This window comes from Prosopis cineraria, unplaced genomic scaffold (assembly GCF_029017545.1).
Source record: "Prosopis cineraria cultivar Desert tree isolate PC_DT_omini unplaced genomic scaffold, ASM2901754v1 PC3, whole genome shotgun sequence".
Taxonomy (NCBI): Eukaryota; Viridiplantae; Streptophyta; class Magnoliopsida; order Fabales; family Fabaceae; genus Prosopis; species Prosopis cineraria.
Window position 1 is genome coordinate 39,492,215 of NW_026555334.1, and position 18,931 is coordinate 39,511,145.

The following is an 18,931-nucleotide window of genomic DNA, read 5'->3' on the forward strand; positions in this document are numbered from 1 at the left end:
GTAGCATTTACCAGAAATGAGGGAAAACCATTGAATATCGTTAATTGTTCAGGAGAAGAGTGTTGTATTTTGAAGTATATTCCTTAACATCTAAATTTACATTACTATCATCATAGTGAATGCATTATTATAATTGACTCCTTGTCAGACATTAGTTCTCCCCTTCTCTAAAAGGAGACTGATCTAATGGTTGTTTGGTTGATCTTTACATCTTTCACTCCATAATTAGATTCTGGAACATTTATAGAACTGCATACATTTCCTACAAACTTTAAGACTATTTATGATTATGATCGACATCCCCTTGGGTTATCTTACAACAGGTAGTTTCATTGCCTTATTAGTGGAGATTGTGGTGCTGATTATTTCTTGCAATTTCCTGACATGTATGACCAGGTAGATGAAGAAAGAAAACGGATTGCTTTGGGAATGAAGAATTCATACATGAGAGATGATTCTGCGCTTGAAGCTTCTTTAGAACAAGAATCGGATGCATGCTTTTCGGATAAACTAAAGTCTATTGCTCCAATGTATAGCAGTTTGCTTGACACTCAAATTATGAATATTGAAGATGAAAATAATCGGTGTCTGAATTTTTCACAAGCAGAAGCAAGGGCGTCCATTCTTCCTCTTGATGTTAATCTTGAGGACCTTGATCAGTTTGATGTAGATAACACTACTAGCCAAAATCATGCGAAAGAAGACACTATAGATGAAAAGGAAAAGAAGCGTGCAAAGAAAAAAGAAATCAGAGAGAGGTTGATACAGTTATCATAGTTACATGGTTTTTGCTCTGCTGAGCAGTGTTGATTTCTCTCCATTTGCTGTTTTCCTTTTCAATCTGTAATAATTAGCTCTGTAATCTACAGGGAGAAAGAAATAAGGGCTGCAGAGGAAAGACTGCTGGAAGAGGACATACCAAGGACTGCTGATGAATTTGAAAAGATGGTTAGAAGCTCTCCAAATAACAGTTTTATCTGGATAAAATACATGGATTTAATGATTTCCATGGCTGATATTGAGAAAGCCCGCTCAATTGCTGAGAGGTATTTCACAATTATTAGCCCATTTGTTAGCTATTCTGCAATTCAGTCTGATCCATACTTGCTAAATGATGATAGATGTTGTGCGGTTGCGTGTGAATTGTTTAACTACCTCAACAGTTTACATGCACCCCCACATTATCATACTAAATGCATCGTAAAATCCTATGGTTGAGTTTTGGTTTTGGATGTTTAAATTCTCATAAGACTCATTTGATTTCATAAATCTGGATTAAGATCCTTAACATTTTCTAATACTTGTAGTTGTCTATTTTGGTCAATTATTGAGCAGTGTGTGTATGTGTGGGATGTTCAATATTTAACTAAATGCAGTTTAAACATAAAAGGAAGGCCTGAATTTAATATATATCTATATATATGATTCAGTTTTTATCTAAATCAGGATATGTGATCTTCTGAAGATGTAAGGATCAACTTTTATTGCCTAGCCATGGTAGCAGAATAGAGGTTTCACATATTTCAGTGTCTCTTTGATACCCAATTTCTTTCTGTTTTCCTTGATTTCTAAGCTGTTTCTTTAGTGATTGTTAGCACATCTTAAATTCCAAATCACGGACACATTTTCTGTGTAATTGTAGCCAACTTTCTAGGCATGTAAACCCATACGCCTAAATTAAATGTTCCGAGTTTTTTAGACTATTCGCAATGTAACTTTTTTCACAGCTGATTATTCTAGCTAAACTAGCTATTTTAAAGTCCTTGGTACTAAATTTTCATTCAGAACAAATTAGTATATTATGTTAATGTATTCTCTTGTGGGCAAGATAAAATCTGCTGCATCGTCAAATCTATAAGATCTCTATCCAAGATGGGTTGTAGATTGCTGATAGGATAATAAAAAAACCTCTAGGCATGAATGCTATCCATCACCTGAACAGTAAAAATACTGACTTTGGTGCCGAGTCATATCTTACAAAGATAATCGTATCACGCAGAAAGACAAATAAGGGTGTAGGGTGTCATTCCGGGCTGATAAAAAGCTCCTGCATGATACTTGATCTGATTTATACTTCCCTTTGTCGTCAATATTAACGTTGGGATATTGTAATAGTGAGCAGATTGTAGTATCATCCGTCACTTGTTAGCTTTGTTTAGGGATAGAAGGCGGGTAGGTGGGGTTAGGAGGGTTGCCATATTCGGTAATCGTGATCTTGGAAATATGTTTCTAGCATGTTTTTTTCAAAGTCAGAAACTCATATACTTTCCTAGAGAAATAATGAGGTAGGAACATTACCTTTTTACCCCCCCACCAAAAAAAAAAACGAGAAGAAGAAGAAGAAAGGAAGAAAAAGCATTCCTCTTTATATTCTCGTCATTCATCTGTCTAAATATATTGTGTACTTTTCAAGGGCTTTGAGGACGATAAACATACGAGAAGAAAATGAGAAGCTCAATATCTGGAAGGCCTACTTGAATTTGGAAAATGAGTTTGGAAACCCTAAAGAGGTAATAGGGCGACAACAATTTTATGCAGTTGGTCGTTGATGTGGTCATGTGTATATCATTCAGTGAGTTTCTGTTTGTAGGAGGCCGTTATGAAAGTATTCCAAAGAGCTCTGCAGTATAATGATCCCAAAAAAGTCTATCTAGCTCTTCTGGGATTGTATGAGAGGACCGAGCAGCATCAGTTGGCTGATGAGCTTGTCAATAAAATGACAAAGAAGTTTAAGCATTCATGCAAGGTATTATGGGAGTTTTGAAATGCAAAATCCTATTCTTCATGGCCTTCAAATATGTGATATTCATGTGAAGTCATGACATGGTTTGGGTTTTAGATTTGGTTGAGGCTTGTACGAAGACTTCTGAAGCAAAACCAGGATGGAAATCAGTCTGCTGTCAATCGTGCTTTGTTGAGCCTTCCCCGACATAAGCATATTAAGTTCATCTCTCAGACAGCAATTCTTGAATTTAGAGCTGGGGTACCTGATAGGGGACGATCCATGTTTGAAGGAATATTACGTGAATACCCAAAGAGAACAGACTTGTGGAGTGTTTATCTTGATCAGGTCAAATCCTTTCTAACGACATCATCTTCTCTCTATACCAGCATATGATTATGTATTATAAACTATGTGTTCTCGTGTACGTGGCAGGAAATTCAACTAAAAGATTCGGATGTAATCCGTGCATTGTTTGAGAGGGCAATTAGTCTGAGCCTCCCACCTAAAAAGATGAAAGTGTGTACATTTCATATATCCAAATTTTGCTGATGGCCCTTTTTTTGTTTGATTTCCCTGTCATCCTTACTGGGTAGTTTTTTGTCTTAATTTGCAGTTCTTGTTCAAAAAGTATCTGGAGTACGAGAAGTCCCAAGGTGACGAGGAACGGATTGAATATGTGAAAAAGAAAGCAATGGAATACGTCGAGAGCGCCATGGGCTGATGCAAAATTGATCGTTTTGTGGTGCATGATTGTCAGCAATAGTAAAAAATACCAGAAGCGGCTGTTGCCTGGTATGATTATTGGCTTATTCCACTGCTCCTGCATTATACTGCTAACCCGCTATCTACAGCATAGGCTTACTGCATCGACGAGAGCTTGTGGGATCCCTGAATGCATCAAACGTGCCCTCTGCTGGGAAAACGATGGGATGGGCAAATTTTTGGCTGAAATTGAGGATTACATTAGGAGCCAGGCTTCTATATCCATTTCTTCTCAATTGTACGATACTAGCGCTATGTACGTTTTGTCCAAATGTGTGATATTCTCTTCAGTTTAATGGTATTAGCCATCTTATATTACTTTTTAACTCATTTAAGATTTTTTTAAATCCTCCCTTTTCTCTAAACAACCAACTGGTCGAATGTATTTTGATCCATAGATTTCAATTTATAGAGATCTAAGATTAGAATGGGTCTTCTATATCTGCATGAAATCCAATGAGTTAGATTATTAATGATTTCTGAACAATGCAACTTTCCACAACTTGAGCAGTGGTGGTTTTTGCATCTTTAGTAAATAGTTAGAAGTCTGATTATCAACTTTTGCATATGAAGCAAACTTGGATTGAAAGGTTCTCAATGATCAAAGAGAGATTATCAACTTTTGCATATGAAGCAAACTTGGATTGAAAGGTTTTCAATGATCAAAGAGAGATTATCAACTTTTGCATATGAAGCAAACTTGGATTGAACGGTTGTCAATGATCAAAGAGGGATTTGGCTGTGCTATCAGCGAAAGTTCCTTTTCCTTACCAAAAAGGAAAAAGGAAAGAAAAAGAAATAAGAACATATTTCAAAGTATTGCTCTCTATGGTGACTTGAACTTTTTAGTAATAGGTCGAAGTTTATGAAAATGTTGTTTCTTAAAATGCATACATGATTTTAGACCTGTAGAAAATGTTTGAGATACGGTGGACGAGTGACGGGAGAATTTGTGGGAATAAGGTGCAGAAGTAGAGGAACAGCTTTAAAAAAAAAAAAACAGTAAACTTGAAGTTGCGATTGAGAATAACAACTGGCCACCTTTTCTGTTTTTAAGAGATATGACGATCACCCAATTGACACAGATTTCTTGAGAACTTCCAACAACAAAGAGTGAGCTGTGAGCTGAGGAAGATGACGTTCTGTTTTGAGAATCCGAAGCATGGAATGAGTGCCCAGCTTTCTTTTCATGTACAGCGCAACATATTTTGGAACAATATTGTCCTTTCTAAGACTGAATGATTGTGCAAGGCACCAGAACTCGTGGCAGAACCCATCTTAGGTCATTCAAAAACAGTTCTAGCAACACTTGGTGCCACTTCTGGTTTCATTCTCCCCAGACTGCACTCAAACCGAGCAATAGCATTCGTGTCGTTCACCCCCACAGCAATTGGAGCAAAGCTGTGGGCCCAACTTGAAAAATTTTGCTTCATTGATTCAAATATCGTGTCAAGTTCTGATCTTTGAAAACCCCCCTTCATGTCTTTTTGTATTGAGGTACCTACAGAGAATCTGAAGTTGCAGGGCAATATAACAGTGATAAAAAAGAAGAGTAGTAATAACATCAAGTTTGATTGATCACCTTGGAGAACCACCGAGTAGTATGAGATGTTGAAAGAGCTGTGGATTCTTCGTCGCAGCTAAGCATCCAATCATGGCAGACATGGAATGAGCAATGTATACAGTGTTGTTGAAGTTTAGGTGATGAAGAAGGGCCAGCAAGTCTTGAGCATAACCATTGAGAGTTGCATATTTGGTGGGATCATAAACGCGAGAATTGAGATTTGGTGAGAAAGCCGAGTCGAAGACCAGAATCTTGAAGTAGCATGCAAGGTAGGGAATAAGGTGGTGCCGTATGGTCTGGTCTGTGCCATATCCGTGAGCCAGAACCAAGGTTTGTGTTCCATTTCCCTACATTTTAGCATTCAGGATTCAACTATGCTTCCTCCTCCTTGATCCCAGTGTTGCCATCTTCTTTCTTGACGTAACGGTTAACAAAAATGATCTTAAAGTACTCGAAATAATAACTAGAGGTGTAGAGTTTATGTAGTAGTGCATTCTGCTCATTTAACAAAAAATGGTTTTAAATAAAAACACCCCTTTTTTTGAATGAAAATGACTCATCTATCAAAACAGATGAGAACAAAACTGTAGCAAGTACTCCATTTTAGAAGGATGACCTATTTTTATCGAGACATTTTTTTTATTTATTAAAATAAAGATTTGCAAAACGGCTAAGATAAGCATAACGAATAGGCCATTATCGTGTTTTTTTTTTTATACATACCATTGTGTGTATGTACATACAGTACATATAACAATAGCTGAAAAGTGAATGAGAGAATACAAAAGAAAGAAAACCAATTTGTCAGGATAGGGCATGTCCTGATCGTCAGATCCCCAACTTGTTTTGCTTGAATTAGTAAGCAGTTACAGTAACGTTTAATACTCTGAAACGGAATCTCAAACATGATTCTTTTAAATATACACGTCGTTCCACAAGACTTGGAAGTTGGAACGTAGCATCTACATTATCACCCCAATAAGAACACTTGAGAAACTCTTGCTGGAACTTGCGATTTTTTACAGTTTTGTTATTTACTCCCTTTAATTTTATTTATAAGTTACTTTCAACACATTTCACCAGAATTAATAGAAACTTTAAACTTCATTCATTTTGTTTTAAAACTTAATAAATTTTCACTTCTACCTCTTAATAAAGACAAAAGGAGCCATTTTTAATAAATCTCCTTAACATTTAATAAGAGCAGAAAGATAAAATGAATATAAAAAATAATGAAGTGTCATATAAATAATATCAAAATTAATATTTTCTTTCTGTCCTGTAAATAGAAGTAAAGGAGTAAGTTTATAATAAAAAAATAACAGGTGAATATTATTGATAGTTTATTATTACATACTATGATTTTTTGCTGAGAATATCTTATTTTAGATTCATCGAGTTTTATTCTTAAAATGTGTGTTGCATGTATTATTTAACTTGTTATGAATGCAATCAACTACTTCGCCAGCTTTGCGTTTCATCAATAAATGTTTTGCCAACTTTTTATACCTACTCTATCAGCTGCCAAGAACATGATTATGAATTCAATCTTTCTCTCCTGTTCAATCATGAAGCAAGATTTATATTGTTTATCACCCTTAAAATTTGAGCCAGTAAAATTTGTGAAGTTATTTGCAAAATAACTCCTCCCATTTCTTCACTTCTAATTATTTTACTGAAATTGAGAAGAGATGATTAATTCAATAATTTTTTTAAATTAAAATTTTTAAAATTTGCCCTTTTTATGAACATAAAGAAACATTACATTAGACATTAAATATCTTTCTAGGAAGTTTCAACAGGATGATTCAAGAAAATTTTAATAATAACCCACTAATTGACTCATCTATAAAACCATCAATTCTTTTTAAAAAATCGCCTTGTATAAGAAATAAAAAAAATACCATTACTTAATTATTTATTGAGAGAGGGGGGACTGAACGAGACCATATAAGAGAAGTTGATCTCCTCTAAGTTTTGAAAAAAGCATTCCAAATCCATGCTTTTGGTATGTGATAGATTCAGCTTTTGTATTTGCTAGATTCCGCCTCAAGAGAAATGAAGTGCATTACTCATCATGTTATGTAGATATACAGAATTAGTTAAAAATTTGTGTGGGAGAGAGATCTGGAAGCTGGGAACTAAAAGTTTTGCTGTTTGAACTCCCAATAAAAGCAGTACGAATGCAATCAACAACTTTGCTGGCCCTGGTTTGTAACTCATACAATGCTTAGCCAACTTTTTGTATTCATGTTGTCACTTGGCAATAACAAACTAGAGCAAAAAGCATCCATGACAAATGCATTTAGTAGGTTATAGATTTAGCCATTTATGCCATTGCCTGATATATTTGGTACCAAGCATTTACTTACTTTTTTTCCCCCTATCCTCAATTGATTTGAGTTGTTTTGTTTACATCAAGCTTGTTGAATTTGGAAACCGACGCCTGATTTAGTTCATGACTGTAATCCTAATGTATATCTTTCAATTCTATTTATAAGGAGAGAGATTTTTTTTTTAATATCATACTGTATTTATGGGACATGTTATTAATTTTTTTTATCATATTTTTCTTCTTTTACCTCTCATTAAATATTGCTAAGAAAAAATGTTATTAAAATATATATAATTAACAAAGCTAAAGTTAAAAACTTATAAAAATTTTAAATAGAACTAAGAATGCTATAGTTTTTTTTTTGTTTCCAGTAAAAACGTTAAAAATAATTTATAAATAAGATCAGTTATTAGTAGCCACTCAGTTCAAGGAAGCTAACTTTTTATTGTATCCAACAACTAAATATAATTGCCCTCCCATTGAACTTATTGAAACAAATCCTGCAATTGATGACAATGATGATGCTTCTCTGATTTCTTTATTTTTGGGAAACGAGAATGTTATTAAAATTAATCTTCTAAAACATCATGAACACCACTTTAACACGCTTTGAAAGATTGGCTGAATGTAACATCATCTATATTGTCTACCCCTTCCGTTTTTATTTATGAAAAAAAATATCACTTTTAATTTTTTTTATATAAGAAAAATCACATTTTTTTTAGTAGGCATTTATTACAAATTTTTTAAATTACCCCTCATAATTTTATTATTTACAGTTATAAGAGACAATTAATGAAGGCTTAATTAATATAATTAATAAAGAATATTGTAGTTTAATTCTTTTATTTTCAAACACAATTAATATAATTAATTGGTTTTTTTAAATCGCATGATACAACTTTTTTTTCTAACAAATGAAAACAGGAGTATTTTCCTTCCCACAAGCTCTCGGCCATCGAAATCTAGCCCTGGAGTGCCATATGATAGAAATATGGCCCAAGCCAAAAGCGCTCAAACGCCAAGATTCTTTTATTAAGGAATATACAATGATTATTTCTATCTCAAACAAAAAATTACAAGAATGCTACTCACAAGTCAGGCTATTGCACAATTTGTTGCGCCTAAGGAATGCGAATGTCACTACGATGTATAGAAATACATTGACAAAATAGTGTGTACTGGCCGAGAGGAGCGCAACCTCGCCCAAGCACTGTATTCCCCGCACAGCTGTTGAAGCGTTCTAACCAAAAGCACAAGATAGACCTGCCCAGCCCTTTCCACACTATTTAGGTTGAACTAGTATCCCTCGTATATTAATGAAGTGTAGCTCCATAGCTAACCTCACATTATGCAAACTGATTTGTTCCAGGCCACACGATAAATGAACACAGCATCCAACTCTCCTCCATTGAAGCTACAAAACCACTTTCACGCCCCATGCCAAAAAAAAGGGGGGGAAAGGACGGGAAAAAAAAACGGTGTATTTAGCTGAGTGCATAATGAACTCGCTCAAGAAGTTGGACCACTTGGTTTAGCTGAAAATGTGAAGGTGGGATTGGCTTGAGACTTGATTTTATCACATCTGGTGGTTCTGAAGATAGTATGGCCTGTTGCTGCATTCTTGTTAGCTCCAAAAACTGAGTCAGCATATCCCCATCAAGTATCTTTGGCGTTCCAACCTAGCCACAAGTTAAGTGTAAGCAAATCCAATGAAGGTACCAGAGTAAGCGTTTGGGTACATGTAATATAAGAAAATAGAATGAGAATTTTGAATGTCATAAGATAAAAACCAGTCCTTACACGACTAACTTCTATGCAATGCTTAATAAAAAAAATGAAATCTCTAACTACAGTCCCTTGAAAATGAGGGCAGTGTAAGAAAGTAAGATATTGGACTTCGGTAACAAAAAGGAAAAGGGATTCACTTCTGCAAAAAGAACTAACGATAAAAACAATCAGTATACTTCCACAAGCTTAAGGATTTTAAAATTATTTACACTTTCTTAGCAGCAGGAAGAAAAATACCACTATTTTCTTCAACCAGCTAAAAATTAGAGCCAGAGAGATATCACCGTGGAAACTCAATTGAAATTAAGTAATTGAATCCAGATAGAAGTACTTACTGGATTTTCCCGGCTTCGAAACTCGTTATGATCATTTCCTAGAATAGGTGCAGCCAATGGATGGACAACAAGTCTAGCTTGCACAGCTTCTAAGAGCTCGTATTCTTCCCTACACAAAAATGATGTTTCGCAGACATGTCAAAACTCTAGGCAAAACGCTAATCTGCACTAGAGAATCACCCCAAATTTAACAATCCAGTGGAAGTTGAAGAAATGTTAATACGAAGCATCTAAATATCTATGAAAAGTACTCTAATGGAATAGTTACATCGCATGGCTGGAAGAAGAAAAAATGTTAATGCTTCATTAACGAAATTGTATTTGGTTTTGCTAGGAAAATGGCACGCTTACAACATTGACACTGGTGTATACCACAATCTCTCAATGATTGAAATTGTAGATTATAATTGCTTCAACATTATCTGTACCCACTTATCAGTTGACTCGTGTCCTCTCTAGCTCATTATATCCTTCAGAGACTGCAGGTGCAATATCGATAAAGCAAGCATTGTAATGTTTCCACTAGGGATAACAATCTTGATTGCCCTGCAGATATCCGACCTGTCCTATTTGGGTCAGATAAATCTAACATTAGATCAAGATTTGGCACATATTTGAGAAAAAATCCAATCTTTATAGTTCAGGGACAGGGCGAGGTCAGGACAACATTGTTCTGATCTGTATCCCACCTCAAACCTGCCACATATCTATATAGTTTTTTATAAATCTAATAAATTATCAATGGTATGATTCAAACTTATGATTAAAAGAAAATGTTTTTAAACTGAAGCATTGGGTTGTTATGAATTTCTCGATCTGACATTACTCAGAGAATGAGAAAGCAATCAAGACGCTAATATAACTTGAATGTGCTTTCTAATTTGTAGGCAAAGATTATTGCCTCAATCTTTCAATGAAAAAATGCCAATGGACCCAGTCCCCAAAAAGATTAAACCATATTTGCCGGGTGTCCAGTGAGACTACCTGAAGCAACTTAAAATTTTACTGCACGAGCCATTTAAATTGCCAGAAAAGACAGTCCAGTGACCAGTTCAAGTACTCAAAGGCCTGACCTAGACTATCACTATTCTGAAATAAAAATCAAACAGATATCAGCAGCACTTTCCATTAGCTAACCTGCCCCCAATAATTATGCACCTTAATATTTGTAGAGATAGCTGATGCCAACATTAATCGGTACCTTGATATACGGATGAATATCATTATGCTTCCTAAAAGAGTGCTGGCAATTATTGTATTTTGAAATGAATCACCACACGTCTTAGGGCCATCACCACTTTGCAAAACGTCATAAGCTGGAAGTCTGTAAGCATATGAGCCCTGAAATAGAACCATGAACTGTATAATCAAATCAGAAGGAAAAAGTGAAGGGCGAAACAGGAGTAGCAACAAATTGGCAGAATGCATAACGATTATCAAATCCAAAGAAGAATAAATTATGAGTGGTGTGGATACCAACTAGGGCAATCAATTTCAGCACAATAGATCTGTAACTTTTATCTTCAATGTTCTACAAAAATGCTGCACATAAATAAGTTTTCATCCATGATATTCAAAGGACGTACCTTCTGCATGCTCATGGCTACCTCAGCCATATAATAAGCAGAGCTTAGTTTCAAGTTGCATTCCGGACTGGCATTGTCTGAGGCATGTGTACCATAAGAAATTAAGGTTAGAATCTCATTTCAGAGTAATAAAGGTTGATAACTAAGCTGATAGCTTTGTCCCAAAAAAAAAAAGGTATAGGAACATCACGAAAATAGAGTTTGTTTTTAAATGCCATTGTAATTAAGGGATTACAATAAGAAAAACACCTTCAACAATGATGAAAACAGCACAATATAAAGAAGGGTAGCAGTGCAGAAAGGTAGCAGTCCTTGTGTATGTAGTAATACATCATGAAAAAAAAAACAGTTATTATTACCCTTATTTATATTAATCATAGGGGTAAGTAGGTGGTTATTTTAATTAGCTCTTACTAACTAACTTCTTATTCAGCTTGTAATTCTAATAAATTTATAGTAAGTAACAGCCATCAATCACTAATTAGCTTGATACGGTGCTGCAGTACAGGTCATCAATCTACTGCAATCATATGCATGACCATGAAACTTTTTGTTTGCAGCAATAATTCCCAAAACAAAAGGGTTATAATTGATAGCTGAATAGCTGATTACTTGAAACACAAGAGGCTTAGTTCAGTCTTACCTTCCAAATGTTTAGAACATAAAACAGAAATGTTTCCTTTACGATCTGAAACAACAGCAGTCTCACCATCCATGAGAATGCAGTCAGCTACTAACCGCTGATATGGATCACAATAAAGTTGCTCCAATTTTCTTGCTTCCTGGAAGAAGATGCAAATTAAGTAAGTTGAATATTGCTTTCTCTTAATGACGGAAAACAATGATCAATGTCACACATGAAAAGAGAACCATAACCCTGCAATATCAAATTATAAACAACAACAATAACAAGCCTTATCCTACCAAGGAAATATCAAATTATAAGCAACATGAGATAACTGACTATAATAAAGAATACCAGGGGAAGGAGCACAAGAATTAATTACAAAGGAAAGGAGTGCAGAAGAGCATAAGGATAAACTTTACAATAAGTAACGGAATTTAAACGAAACATCAATACAGAGCAGCCCCCCAGTCTCTCTGCAAGTCTCAACAAAGAGAATCCATAGCCAAAACTCAATTCTTGTTTTCTTCAATTTTCCATCATAAAAATTGACAAGAAAGTGAGCAATTGCTACTAACCTCATGGTAAGAATAGAAAAGGATACCATCACGACAGTCACCAACGGCGATTCTAGTAAAATGGGCAGTCAAAGATGTTATCATATAACGCGTCCTTCCAACAGCAAATTTTCTAACTCTCTGAGGATTATCATTGGGAAAACCACAAACATAGAACTGAATAACAAGACAGTAAATTAATCAGCAGATACAGAACTTTTTGATGTTGATAGAGATAAATTGAGATAAGGAGGGAGAACAAGAAAAAAAATATAATGAAAGGAGAAAAGTCAAGATTTTACAACTTACAGCATTGCCAGCAGAAGCCAAGAAGTAGCGATCAAGATAGGGACAGATTGCAAGGACCATTCCTTGCCACTTGGTTGCATAAGCCAATTGCAATTGCCACACATCATTTTCATCAAGTTTAATGCCGTTAGAGCCATTATCATCAGAGCTACTTCCAAGACTACTTCTTGACAGCTGTTCAGGGACATATCCAACAATTTCCTGGAAGGGTGAAGTTCTTGGAGATAATGACCCTGCCTTGGAACATATCATCATTGAACCACTATCTGAATTTTTTCCATGTTCAAGGCATAGAACAAGAAGACGGCCATTGGCACTGCCAATGAAGCATTCAATTATTATACAGCTGCCATATGACTAACCAAAGAAAAGAAAGAATCTATTGACATTTTTTCACCCAAAAGTCTACAGAAAAACACCAGGAATTTCTTGTAAAAGTGGGAAAATTAAGCTTGTTGACTGTATACCACTATTTGTCTAATTAATCACACATAGAGATAACACTCAATTTAGTAGGACACCAAATCAGTAGGAACTATAGCTTCAAGTATAAAGATCAGAATTGAGATATTAAACAGATTAACTAAGTTTAGCTAGGAAACCAAACAACTAATTGTAAGTTTTTTACTACAAAAATGCAGCTAAGGCAACCTTAACCTTGGGCCAATTACATTATTTGCAGCTAATGATAGCAGCACTGAAACACAGACAAAAACAAATTGATTCCATGCATGTCTTAGAAAATTCTGAGTGTCCTTCAGTTTAGATCTGTCAGGGAAGTGGAATGACCACTCAGGTGGGCATAACACTCTTTGCAACCAAATTTTCCTGCTAGGATGCCCTGTACTGGTTGGCGAAGCATGGGCTAGAGAAGGATGTTTCTTCATATTTAGTGTCAAATATTATAAATAGTACCTAGCATCTTTATCATATACATTTTGCATTCTTGCATATTAGTAAGACTTAGATGAGTCACCAAAACATAAGTCAAAATTTATATTTTTTGTTTAAGGGATTTAGTTAAGGTAAGTAAGAAGATGGTTTCAAGTAGGCAGTAGCTCAATGGCAGTTTAGGTTATTTCACTCATACAACCATAGTGCAGGCAAGGAAAGATAAGCCCCCGGCAATACAATAGTTAAAGGGCAACAAACATGTCAATTAGCTAGTAATTATATCAAGGGGGGTGAATGATAGAAGTGACACCTCTCAGCTTCACCACTTGGCATCATGGCAGGACCAAGGGAAAGGCTAGTTCCAACTACCAGCACCCGATCACCTCCAACCCTCACAAATTCCATGGATTTTCCTATTTCTCCAAGTTCAAGTTTAAAGGATGAAAGTACTGAACCACTTATGGGATCCACGCAGCATATGTCAGATGAGCAAGTATCACAATTCAATTCAGTTCTTAACACAATCACCATCCTGCTTTCACTGTGATATAAGATCTTCCGCAGAGTGCCCTCCAAATGAAACTTCTGAACATTGAAATTATCAACCATCTCCACCTAAAGCATCATATGATTAAGAACAATTAAATAATGACACAGAAGCACAGGCAAGAAACAGACCCCCAAAAAAGCAGATAGAATTACTTAAGTATGTTTCTTTTTACCAAATGTAAACTGTTTTCAGCAACAAATAAAATTCCTTTTGGACACTCGACAGAAGAAACAGGAGTCACATGAGTAGAGGGCTCAAATCCGATAGAAGTGTAAGAAAGACTATGTCTTGCACTATGCAACAACCATCGCCTATCACTTAGCACAATTATATCAGCATCAAGTGTGTCACGCAGAGGCACCAAGAAAACAGGAGTAATGCCAATGTGACGGATAGCAATCAATTGGAGAGGGGCAGGTAGGTTGTCTGCCTTGTAAGAGACATTTTCCTCAGAATTTATGAAATTCATATTAGATAAAGCAGTATCCACATCCACTGGTGGTGAAATAGGTTGGTCTGATGGCCACTCAAAGCGAAGAAGCATTCCATTTCTTAATCCAGCAAGAACATAAAACCTATCAACGCATACAAGCCGGACATCTTGAGGTATACAACCACTCATAGCTGTTCCCATAGTGCTCATAAATGAAATTGTCCCACAAGCTATAAATCTAACTCCTCTATCAGATGTAAAAGACAAAATTTCCACTGACGGCCTATGTGTGCCAATAACAAAGGATTTATTGATGTCGAATCCACTTGAAAAGGAAGCAGCGAATTTGCAATTTGCTGGCATAGACAAATCTGATTGTTTATGCTTAAATTCTTTTCTAGGAATGGAAATGCATGATAATTCATTTTGCAACTCCAACCTTTGCATTTCATAGATTTCATAATGATAAGTTGATTGACATCTCACTCCAAGGATCAACAAAAAAGATGGATTAGAGGTTGATACAACTATAAAATTATGCCCAACAGCCCCTAAATTGATATTTGCATTGCTTGGGGACCAAAATGTGCAAATAGGAGAGGGCAAATGGGTACCTTCGGAGTGTGCAGCCTTAGTAGGCAGACACAGCCTAACTGCACATTGGTGAATCTGACCAAGCAAACCATCACTCACAAGGCCACAAGCCAAAGTACAGACATTAGGGTCAAAACCAACTGAATCAGTCACGTCAGTAAAGCTTAATCCAACCGACAATATTCTAGTCTCTTCAACAAATGATAGTACAAGAAAAGAATGATATGAATCAATAGCTTTCATTTGAACTGCCCAAGCACCAGTTACCCCTTGATATATGGGAGCAGTCTTCAGAAGCCGTTCCACATTTATACCACTTTGAATAATCCTTAGTGAACCCTCAGGAGCCACACCACAACAAGCAAAGATTTTATCATGCATCTCACCATGACGATCCACAACTGCCATATCCAATATTGGTGCAATGTTTTTTATAGGACTAGTATAGCATAGCCTTCCATCTTCCAATTTTAGGACCATGCCATCCCCCATTTCTACAAATGCAGCCAGATATCCTTCCTCAACCCATAAAAGCACTTTACAAGCTAGACCTTTATATAGACATTCTGAGACAATGACCTGAGGACCCTTAGAATCAAAATGAATCTCAATCATGAAAAACTCTCCACTATCTAAGCAAAAGATCATCTTAGAAACTACACTATTTTCAGGCTCCCAACTCCATGAGCAAACATACTTGCAACCTGAATAAGGAACACCATTGTCATTATCTATACACATGGGATCATAACGGCTCAGCTCCAACAAAGCATAGGCGGCGGCATTAAAGCTTTCATCATCAATGTCTTGTAACTTACACGAGTCTTCAACAAAAGTCAGCTCTTCCACAGCATTAGGTGAAAAAGTAAAGCTAGTTCTGCAAACAAGGCATGGGTAGCGAGCATCTGTCAGATTCATTAAGAGAGCATCACCAGCCCTGAATAGAAATGCAAGTCCTGGGCAATTGGGAACATCAACAATGTCATGTGCAAGAGGCCCATCTTCAACAAACTCAGAAACAACATGAACCGCTTGTGCTTTAATATTCCATTCCAATAAAACTACCTTATTTAGGAATTCCCCCTTCCTGTAGGATATAATTTCAAGTAAGTGCACTTCACCCAAACCAAAGACAACACAGAAAAGATTTCTTTACACCATAGATCCATCTAATCTTAAAATAAGCTCCTGACAAGCCAAAATACAAATCCAATATATCATACCTATTTAGAAGAATAGCAAGTACAGGAGTATTCTCCTTACTTGGTTTCTCAGAATCCTGTGAAATAAAGCATATGCTCCATATAGTACCTTCTATGCCAGGTGTTCTATTACTTTCCTTCCCTTCACTTTCAGAAGGGAATGTTATTCTCTATAATGAGGCAAAAAGGATAATATAAGAATTTAAATTTTAAGACAAAAGGCAAAAATAAAGTATAAAAAAGAAGGACAAAACACACTGCTACAAATGTAGGACATATCCAAATATTATAAATTAAAAAATATATTAGAAGAAGACGATGATGATGCATGTCAATGCACCAGGGGAAAAAAAGCCATATCACATACACATGTATGCCAACAAAGAACCAACAAATTTTTTTTGTGATGGAAAATGGTACAGTAGTTATGGACCTCATCAATGATATCACTGCTTCTGCACTTTGACATTGAAAACAGAGCTACCCGATCTTCATATGCACTTACAGCAAAAAAAAAACCACTATAGAAACAAAACCAGAGTTAATACAATCAGTGCAAGATGAAATTGAGATATGCTTACAAGCAAAACTTGCCAAGCTCAGTAGGCTCATAGAGACGTTTCAAAATTTTTCAGGTAAAAAAAGATGTCACCTGGGATCAACAGCTAGCATTCTTCCTGGAAGATACCTTGTGTTTCCCACATCAGATAGCTGAACATGCGTTACAGCATAAAACCTACATTAATGCATATAGAAAGAAGAAGGAAGCTTAGCAAAGAACAATTTAAGGACTTCAAAAATTCAGCAATAACAAACTACAATGCTGGCCCTTTGAATCATACAAAGCGACTATTTTGTGATGATATACGGTCACGAATTTCAATAATATACTGCTCGAGATCAATAAATAACAAAACTACACCATTCTCCTGTGAAACAAGAATGAACCAAGAAAAAAAGTGGGCAAAGTAAACCTGTGCATTTCGTTGCAAAATGTAAGCAATGTCAGCTTCCCAGAATCAGATATAACAACCAAAAGGTCTTTACCCCACAACTACAGAACAAAAAAGGACTAAATAAGATTCAGCCTTGGAGGGAAAAAATGCCAATCAAAACAACTGATTTCATTGAACTAAAAGATGTCTCCCAAGAAAATCAGTCGATTTACGAACTGATTACGTGGCTGTCAGTTGAGAGAATAAAGAGTTAAAGGTGAACGACAAATACACCTTTGGATCTCGTGCACCAAAATTCCCATTCCAGGGTAACATGGCAAGATCTTTAATCGTGCCAAAAACAGGCTGGTCACAAACGGATTGCACAATCCCATCCTTGCCAATCATTACCAACTCCATAGACGTCTCCTGAAAGCATAAATAATAGCAGCAGCATGATACTAACCCAATAATTATAGCTATAACAGCAGCATGAAATAGTTGGATTAAGCACCGCTAGGGACAAGCTCAGGTGGGTGGTAAGATGGGTGTAGTGTAGCCACCCCCTGGCCATGTAATAGAAATAACATAGTTAACATCTTTAATTAAAAAGAGATAGTATGCAACAAACTAATTATAAAAGAGACAATTTTTAACAAGCAGTTGATCCTCCCAGTCATCACTTCCTTTCATGTAACATAGTCACAAGCAATGCAGAGTGCAACGACGATGACGAATTAAAGAACTTGGAAAATCCCAGTCAGAGCCAAAATTAACGCCAAAGAAAAAATATAAAGGTTCCATCCTTCGAACTAAACCTGCACCCGCCCACGAAAAGAAAGTCTAATTTGCAACTTGAATTCAACAGCGGCACTGGAAATTTAACAAATTAATTCTGGTGAAGGAATAATACAGGAAAGAGAAATGGAAAAGGAGAACCTTGCCGAAGACAACGTCCTTGTAGGAGGGTGAACGGATGTGGCCATAAAGAACCTGAAGAACGACGCTTGCTCTTAGAGCGCACTTGGCAAGGTAGTAGGCTGTGCTGGAGGAAGACGATGACGGCCCGCACTTGGCAGACGAACACTCTTCCTCCGAAACCGCCATGATTATAAGTGGGAGCTTCAAGTGTGGTGGTCTAGGTTAGTCTTTTGTAATTTCCAAGAAAATTACAAAAGAAAGAGCTTTGAAAGGTGTCTGATGGTCCCTCCTGCTACCATTGCAACACTACAGACTCATGCTGCGGAGTGGAAGAAAGACTTGAAAAGCGCTCCACATTTCTTGTTCGGGCGGAGACAGTATCCTTGATGCAAAGCATGCCCCACCGTTTTCTCTCTTTTTTCTTTTTCTTTTGGTTTTTTTAATAACACCTTCCTGTAGGTGAGGTTATGAGCATAAACGAGTAAGTACGAGCCACTCATGGCCGTACCCATTACCTACCTGTTTATGGGTAAATAGATGGCTATCCATCTATACCTACTTATACCTCTTTACATTTGTTTTTAAATAAGTGCAAACAGGTATGGGTGGATTTGTGCCACTCTTTTACCCACAACACTCATTTAAAAAAAAATTAAAATATATGATTTTCATTTCACTATAACTTAACATAAATACTTAAGTAGCATTATTCTAAAAGTTTAAATCTCTGAATAATACAAAGATAAATATTTTAACAGCAAATACTAAATAAACAAGGATTAATAATTTTAATTTTTAAAGTGAAAACTCATT

The 18,931-nt window shown here is 36.0% G+C and overlaps 2 protein-coding genes and 1 pseudogene across 12 annotated transcripts in view; 1 reads left to right on the plus strand and 2 right to left on the minus strand.

The window, feature by feature from the left end:
• LOC129305599 (rRNA biogenesis protein RRP5) overlaps positions 1 to 3,817 on the plus strand; it is a 31,227-nt gene extending 27,410 nt beyond the window's left edge. The window contains 7 exon segments of the mRNA XM_054945589.1: positions 397 to 758; positions 870 to 1,046; positions 2,414 to 2,510; positions 2,591 to 2,746; positions 2,840 to 3,070; positions 3,158 to 3,241; positions 3,339 to 3,817. Of these exon segments, the coding sequence (XP_054801564.1) occupies positions 397 to 758; positions 870 to 1,046; positions 2,414 to 2,510; positions 2,591 to 2,746; positions 2,840 to 3,070; positions 3,158 to 3,241; positions 3,339 to 3,446 (1,215 nt within the window). The 3' untranslated portion in view covers positions 3,447 to 3,817.
• A 738-nt stretch (positions 3,818 to 4,555) lies between these two features.
• On the minus strand, positions 4,556 to 5,419 carry LOC129305600 (probable esterase D14L; annotated as a pseudogene).
• Positions 5,420 to 8,375: 2,956 nt separating this feature from the next.
• LOC129305054 (pre-mRNA-splicing factor RSE1-like) lies at positions 8,376 to 18,556 on the minus strand. Of its 11 annotated transcripts, none has more exons than XM_054944964.1 (16): positions 18,137 to 18,552; positions 17,712 to 17,763; positions 17,492 to 17,626; positions 17,237 to 17,316; positions 16,915 to 16,998; positions 16,696 to 16,783; positions 16,284 to 16,432; positions 14,206 to 16,147; positions 13,794 to 14,098; positions 12,590 to 12,905; positions 12,302 to 12,457; positions 11,742 to 11,880; positions 11,099 to 11,175; positions 10,714 to 10,853; positions 9,513 to 9,621; positions 8,376 to 9,068 (listed from the first exon to the last, which is right to left on the minus strand). In XM_054944964.1, the coding sequence occupies exons 1-16, from the start codon at positions 18,181 to 18,183 to the stop codon at positions 8,874 to 8,876; spliced, it is 4,014 nt and encodes a 1,337-aa protein (XP_054800939.1). In that variant the 5' UTR covers positions 18,184 to 18,552; the 3' UTR covers positions 8,376 to 8,873. The 11 variants fall into 11 exon arrangements, 6 of the variants coding, with proteins under 6 accessions (XP_054800939.1, XP_054800940.1, XP_054800938.1 ...); XM_054944965.1 differs by having other exon boundaries at positions 17,712 to 18,015; positions 18,137 to 18,275; XR_008591861.1 differs by lacking the exon at positions 17,712 to 17,763 and adding an exon at positions 10,497 to 10,601 and having other exon boundaries at positions 9,039 to 9,068; positions 18,137 to 18,554.
• Positions 18,557 to 18,931: the final 375 nt, after the last annotated feature.